This window comes from Marmota marmota, unplaced genomic scaffold (assembly GCF_001458135.2).
Source record: "Marmota marmota marmota unplaced genomic scaffold, marMar, whole genome shotgun sequence".
NCBI classification, from domain to species: domain Eukaryota; kingdom Metazoa; phylum Chordata; class Mammalia; order Rodentia; family Sciuridae; genus Marmota; species Marmota marmota.
Window position 1 is genome coordinate 3,055,627 of NW_026000019.1, and position 7,856 is coordinate 3,063,482.

General features: G+C 28.9%; 1 protein-coding gene across 11 annotated transcripts in view; it reads left to right on the top strand.

Moving 5' to 3' along the window:
* The window catches only part of Uchl5 (ubiquitin C-terminal hydrolase L5), a 43,768-nt gene extending 36,171 nt beyond the window's left edge, over positions 1 to 7,597 (top strand). For 7 of the 11 annotated variants that reach the window (XM_048809807.1, XM_048809808.1, XM_015491680.2 and 4 more), the window contains 2 exons: positions 635 to 733; positions 5,384 to 7,597. In XM_048809807.1, the coding sequence (XP_048665764.1) occupies positions 635 to 733; positions 5,384 to 5,428 (144 nt within the window). In that variant the 3' untranslated portion in view covers positions 5,429 to 7,597. Of the gene's footprint in view, positions 1 to 634; positions 734 to 1,388; positions 1,538 to 5,383 lie in introns of those variants that run through there. The other 4 variants (XR_007349946.1, XR_007349947.1, XR_007349945.1 and 1 more) reach the window with 2 other exon arrangements.
* Positions 7,598 to 7,856: the final 259 nt, after the last annotated feature.

The window sequence follows — 7,856 nt, forward strand, 5'->3', positions numbered from 1 at the left end:
TTTTTTTTTTTTTTTTTTTTGGTGCTGGGAATTTAATACAAGGGTGCTTAACTACTGAGTCACATCCCCAGCCCTTTTTTAAAATTTATTTAGAGATGGGTCTCACTGAGTAGCTTAGGTCCCCACTAAGTTGCTGAGGCTGGTTTTGAACTTTCAATCCTCTTGCCTCAACCTCCTGAGCTGCTGGTATTATAGGTGTGTGCTATTGCACCCGGCTGTAAATTGCATTTTCATAAATAATCTTAGATTGTTTTTTTAACTATTTATTTTTTGTAGTTGTAGTTAGACACAATAACTTTATTTTATTTATTTATTTGTGGTACTGAGGATTGAACCCAGGGCCTTGCATGTGGGAGGCAAGCGCTCTAACACTGAGCCATAACCTCAGCCCCTTAGATTGGGTTTTTAAAAGCCTCTTGTTGCTAAGCTTAGGATAGGAAGCCATGCCCACGAAACTCTTGGCACATGTTTTATTAGTATTTGTTCTCAATAGGAACCTAATTTTATTTTTTTAATATTTTTATTATAAGTATAGATGATTTTATTCCATATGTTTTAAATTGGGTACAAAAAATGATATATCAGAAAATTAGGGGAAATGTACCTAGAGTGATTTAATATGTTCTCTTTTCAGATTGAAAATATCAGAAGGAAGCATAATTATCTGCCTTTTATTATGGAATTGTTAAAGACTTTAGCAGAACACCAGCAGTTAATACCTCTTGTAGAAAAGGTAAGCATTTTATTGTTGAATACTTAAATTAGGTGTATAAATAAAGTATATTTTTTGGCATGAGTGGAGCTAAAATTTCATAAGCATTTTAAATTTACTTGTTTGCTTTTGCCTAGTGTTTTATATTTAATAAAAATTAGTTAAGCCTGTTACTGAAAAATGAAAATAAAAATTGCCCCATTGCTTTTGCCTTCTAGAATTCTTTCTGTCTATAACTCAGGTTCTGTCTCATTAAATGAAAATTTAAAATACTAACATTTCTTTGAGCAGAAACAAAATTTTAATATAAATAATTGGAATAACAGATTTTTTTCTACTTATTTTAGCAAAAATTTGAATTGATTTCATAAAAATTTAAAGTTAGAATGGACATTGATGGTAGAACAAATAGTATGGACTAAGTCTTGACTAAGAAATAGATTTCATTATTTCTAATCCAGTATCTTTTCCACAGAGGGATAACTAACACAAGTGAGTTGAAAATTCTGATTTCTAAGATATTTTTTCCTTCAATATAAGAAGGTGCTTAATAAAATATTTGCAGTGTAAATGAAATGCAATGAATTGTTTTTAAGTATATACTGTAAATCAGCATTTCTGAAAGTGACCATCGCTGGATAATCTTTAAAATACATGTTACCTGGCCCCTCCCCAGATGTTCTGATAAAGGGGAAGGATTCTTTAATAAGTTCCCCAAGTGATTCTAATGCAACTGATCTGTGTACCACATTTTGAGAAATACTGAGAAGATACTACTAGGCAAATAAAATTTTGGACCATTAATATAAAGACCAGATTACGTGGTAGGTATATTTTTCTTATTAATTTTAAATTTTACAAAGTGAAGATACATTTTATCCCAGACGTTTTATAAATTTAAAATAATAATATGAGATCTGCTTTAATAAGATTTTCATATTTACCTTATTACCTGAAACATGACTCAACTTTTAGCATTAAATGCAAAAATTATTGGAGAAAACTGCTACATCTTCAATTATTTTTTTGTTTTTGTTTTTTAATTTATGTATCTTAGGGTATTCCAAGATGGGAAACTGACTTTTAAAGTTTAAGGTTAACAATTAAGGTCCTGTGGTTATCAAAATTGTTTACAGAGTGCCTAGGCACAGTATTCTTTGTGTGAGACACCATGAAATATTTCTGTTAAGAATATTATATGAAAAAAATACAATGTGGTAAATCATATGATAAGTCAGATTTTAATTTTAAGTAAATTTTATTAGGACCTGGACAAATATTAAGTGTATTTTAAAGTTGTTCTTTGAGTATAATTTTTATGTGAAGATTAGGAAAAGTTGTGTTTGATTTTTTTTTTTTTTTTTTTTTATGACAGTATATCCCCAAGATTTTTTGAGAGCATGAAGAATTGATTTTTAGCTTTTCGTTAGAACCTTAATTCCTTAGTTCACATTATTTTGGACACAAGGTGGCAGTATATGAATACCTAATATTACTATGACACCAACTTCTATTTCCTGTTTGCTTTTTTTTTTTTTTAAGGAACAGAATTATTGACTTTCTAGTTTGTCTGTTAATTGAAACTATTCTTAAATAATACTGCATAAGCAATATTGAGATGTGTTTATTTCTTATATACATACAATGTGTTTTTCCTCATTGGTTTTGATTTGGTTGGAATACTTGAAATGTTCATTAAACATTTGTGAAACTATTCACTAAACATTTATCTAGATGCATCTATATTCTAGGCACTTTGTTAAGGTCTAGGAATCGACACATAAGTATATACATTCTTTTCTCAACCAGTTTGTGATATAGTTTACAAAAGTAAAAAAAAGTAAACAATTATAGTTTGTTTATGGATTGAATAGTAGTATTCCATTTAGGGCCAGAATAAACATCTAAATAACTTTGTAGCTACTCAAAATTTCCCATTCACAAAAATCTTAAATCTGTGGTTGGAATTTACTGCTTAATCTGTACCATTATATCAGGTTCCTTAGCACAAGTATATTTTTGTTCATCATGTTTTGAAAAAATTATTATACCACATTGAAATATCACTTTTAGCTAGTAAATGCAGATGTTAAATAAAGCAGATTGAAAATCAGAATAGAATTACTCTTAAATTTTATAATTACAGTAAAAAGCTTTTATGGTGTTATTATTTATGTAAAATTACCCATAGAATTCAGAAATAGATTATTAATTGGAATCGTCCAAGACTAGAGTTTTGATAACTGAGGCATAAAAATGAGTGAACTAAAATCTTTTTATTTTTCCTAGATAGTGAGCAAAAGTTGAATATTTTGATTCTCTCTTGGTTGTATAGCTATAATGAACTAGGCTAATATCTCATAAATGTTTTTCTTATATTCATTATACAAAACTGCTCAGGAGGTAAAACCAAAGTAACTGTATACTTAACTGTATCATATATCAAACCTGTAACTTAAAATGTAAAAAAGATTAACTAGTTTATGATGCGATTTGTGAAACTTCTACCTGTTCAGGTATACTTTTAGTACTTTTAAAATATTTATCTTAACCTTTATGTGTAATTCTGAATTGTTATCTACCCATATTTATAACAATTACCAATAATCTACCATATTGTAAAATCATGGAGATATAGTTGCTATGGGGATCCAAAGAGACTTCACCATTTTGAAATTTTTTAGGAAAATTCAAGACAGTCTGATTTAGTTGGTAATAAATTACTAACCTTCAGAACTTTCTTTTTTCTATCCCCAAATTAAAATAAAGTACAAATGTAGTTAATCACAATACTATTTACATTAATATTTATGATTATAGAATTATATGATTCAGGTCAATAATATTTTATATCTCCTTGGCACACTGTGTAAAAGGAAATTATTTTTAACTGTGTATTTCTTCCATGCTATTTAGAAATAGCATAGTATTTTTTAGCAAGGGCAGAACATAATATAGGCTTTGAGTTTATTCTCAGCTATACTGTCTTTTTTATGGATATGATACATTTTAGCTGGAGCTTTTAAGCAAGTTATTTACTTTTCTGTAGCTTCTATTTCTCATCTATAATTTGGGAATCATATCTCTTGCACATTCTTGAGGATTAAATAAGACCCTATCTGTGAAATGTGCAGTAAGTACTCAATTAATGATACTCAATAATGGTAATTGTTTTTAACTTATTTTTTTGTACTCCTTAATTTATCTGAATTATATAATTTAATATATGGACACTCTGCATTACATTTGTTTGCTCATTTAATTATATTGTAAAGTTTATATGATAAAGTAGTAAATTTACTTATTCTAAACATTTTGTAAGTATGTTCAGAGATAAATAGAAAAGAAGCACATATTTTTATTTCAAATTATACCAAAATCAAATTGTATTTTTATTATTTGAAAATAGAAAACTTTGCGTGGGATAGGTATAAATAACAGATTATGCTTATTAATGAAAAAATGTTGATGTAGGCTACTAATTTTTTTATTTTTGTATGGAATATATGGCCTATTTTCTAGGTCATAGCACTCAAATTTATCATAGTTCTGTTAATAATTACTACCTAATCCATCATTAGAAAGGCAATTTTTCTAATTAATCTGTTTTTTAAAATAATATAGCAGGAAAGGTCTGGTATATTGGTTCCTTTCCAAAGACCAGCAGAATTGACATCACCTAAAAGTTTGTTAGAAATGCATAACTTCAGGCATTTTCATTGGTATGTATATTGAAAAGCACTGCTATAGAATACCTGTCTGACCTCTATTTTACTATATATTAGTTGTGTGACTTTGGTCAAGTCTGATCACCTGTGAGCACTGGCTTCTTCATCTGCTAAGGAATAAAATAGAGTTGTCTTCAAGTTATGTAACTGTTATGAAGATCAAGTAATGTGTGAAAACATTTTTGAGGTCATGTAAGTGAGGTTCACTGACATCAGACGGTATTCCTTTTAGTATGATTTATAGATAAAACAAATATGTAATCCTTTATTGGCCTTTTTTTACTCACTTTTAACTTTTATGCCAATTCTGCTTTAACTTTTATGTTGAAGTTATTTATTCAAATATGCAGAAAGCAACATAGGATTTTTTCTTAATGCTAAATTTGAGTAAGAAATGAACTGTTTTTAAATACTTATGACTGAGTTTGACTCTGTGGATTGAATAACTTGTGTTGATTATAATTTAATAATACATTTCAACTTCACATGAGAAAGAACTGGGAGCCAAACATGATCCTTCCTTCCTTTTCTTTTTTTGTAGTACTAGGAATTGAACCCGAGGTCTTGTGTATGCTAGGCAAGGACTACCACTGAGCTACATCACCAGCTTTTTCTTATTGAGGGCAAAGAATAACTATATAATTTTCCAGAACTAATTTGTTGCAAGTCTCAAGTTATATAATGCTCTAGAAATATTTTTTGTTTGTTTGTTTGTAGACAAGGTCTTGTTGTGTTGCCCAAACTGGTCTCAAACTTCTTGTCTCAATCTGTCCTCCTGAGTAGCTGGGACTACAGGTTCACGCCGCTGCACCAGCTCTAGAAACCCTGTGGACAGTGCATTTTATTCCTTGTAGCTTGAGAGTACCCTCTTAAGCACATTTTATTTTAGTACAATCTAAAGCAGACCTAGAAGAGTTTGTAATATACTATTTTTAATTTTTAGGCAAAAGAAAAACAGAATGCAAAGAAAGCTCAGGAAACCAAATGAAGAGGATGCTTTGGGATGTGTACACATTTCTGCTTCTACACTTATTTTCATGGCACCATTAAGTATAAGGAACTTTGAGCAACATCCTAATTGACTCAATGCACGTTTGGCAATAGTACCAGTCTGTCTTGTCTTTAATGCATGGATTAATAAACTTTTCCCCTACCTGCATCATGTGCATGCAGTGCATATTAAATAAAAATAATACTGAGAGTGCTTGCCCAAATTCCGTTTTTTTGACATTGGATCTGAGAACTCTTATTGGTATTCTGGATTTATAACTACAGTATGAACCTAGAAAATGCACAAATGATATTCTTTACCTGTAATGTTCTGATTAATCTTTTGATTTTTTTTAGCTTAAAATTTTTTGATTTTTAAATATTAAATCTTAACTAAATCTTCTGTTTCTTCTTATCATTAATGGAAAAAATCAATATTTCTGTCTTTTGACATGTGTTTTGAGAATCTTAAAACTAAAAATTTCCTCTTATACCACTTATTTGATTTTAATGCAGATCATTTGAAAAGAGCAAAAGTAAAATTTTTAGTGATTTTCATTGTTGCCAGTAGAAAAGGTAATAAGCATTGCAATTTTATTTTAACAAACTTTCTTCAAGTGTTTGGGGTTATTTTTTAAACCATAGATTTATTGTAGGAAGATCTGAATATTATGCCTCAAAACAAAATTTCAAGTTAAGAACAAATTGTAATTCTTAAAGAGTTTTGGTATTATTACCAATTTGGCAACCTTGTCAAGTTGTTAAGGTGAGTTTTTATGGAAAATTTGAGGTTTGACAATTCAGGTTATCTGCTTTAAAAAAAGATGACAGTGGTGATAGAGGATCCTCTGTGCCAATTTGAATAAAATTAGTATAGCTCAGTTTCCAAGAGCCATGTAATGTACAATTTGCTCACAAAGATTTTTTTTGGTGGGGGGAGTTGTTTTCATTTTTATTTTATAAAGTACTACTGAACTATATTCTTGTTTGTAATTTTCTTTTCCAAGTAAACTCTAAATGAAATTTTATAAAACTTCTTTTTATAAAGGAAATAACCCACTTTTTTCTTTACCAAGCACATTTTTGAAATTGATATGTGAGTTTTTAACATTTTATTATTTATTGTAAAATAAATTTAACATAATTTATTTTATTAGGTGGAATGTGTACCTATCATCCAGCTTCAACACATGAATTTTTTATGATTGTTTTAAAGCTTACTAATTGTGGTATTATTAAATGACTTAGAATTAATGCAGGGAGACCTGTGGTAAAATTGAGTAGAAAAATTAATGAAATATTTTTCATATATAATTTCAGTTGAAAGTACTAAAAATATTTAGTTTTTCAGTTATTTGTGAGTAAATATATTTTGCTCTTGATATGGTAGTAATTATGGAGTGTTTCAAAACTGTGATACAATTTTAAAAAATGGTTTTCTAAGGATGTTCTTAGGCTCATCTCAATCTCATTCATTTATTTCAATTTAATTTCTATATTTTCTTTTATTGAGGCTTAAATTTTGTAAAGCAATGCCAGGATTATTGTAAAAAGTAGTATCAGTAATCAGATAAATCAATGGAATAAAAGACAGGACCTGAAAACATTAATTTTTATCTGATCACTTGATTTTTACAAAGGTGTCAAATAATCAAACAGGAAAGGAGAGTCTTCAACAAATGTAGGTAGGATAGTAGAGCTGAATATCCACTGAGGAAAAAAGGAATCAAGAGTTCCCTATCTCACAAAAAATTATTTGAGTTGAATCATAGATGTTTTTGTAATAGCTAAAAAATATAAGTCTTTTTTTCCCAGAAAACATTGGTGAATATCTTTGTGACTTGAGAGTAGCCAAAGGTTTCTCGGGTCATAGAACACATTAACCATAAAAGATCCAGGATTAGGTTTCATCAAAATTAAAAACTTGTCATTGAAAGACACCTTTAGCAAGAGTAGCTTGCATAGAATGACATCTTTAAAAGAGCTTTATAAATTTAGGTTATAGGTATAAGGATTTCTTAAAAATTTAATTTCTTATAAAAGTCCATGATAGGATTTCCATAGTTTAGGAATGGTTTATCTGCTGCTTCTTTAATGATTGCAAATGCATTGTGATACTTCATGTTTTTTTTTTTTTCTGCTTGTGAATAAAGAAGTATGACTTGTCCTTGTCTTGGTCCTATATATCGCTGGTTTGAAACTAAATCTGGAAGCTAATGAGTAGAGAAAGTGGAGGAATAAAGAGCAATCCAGAAAAAGATAAATATTAGTTAAGTGGATTTTGTTTTGCGGGGGGTAGATATTTTAAAGAACATCTATTCTGCTCATTTCACTTTTGTATTTTCTAAAATCTCATTTAATGACTGGGTAAATGAAGGCACTTCTATTTTATGCTTTTTTTTTTTTTTTTTTTTTTTTTTTTAAAA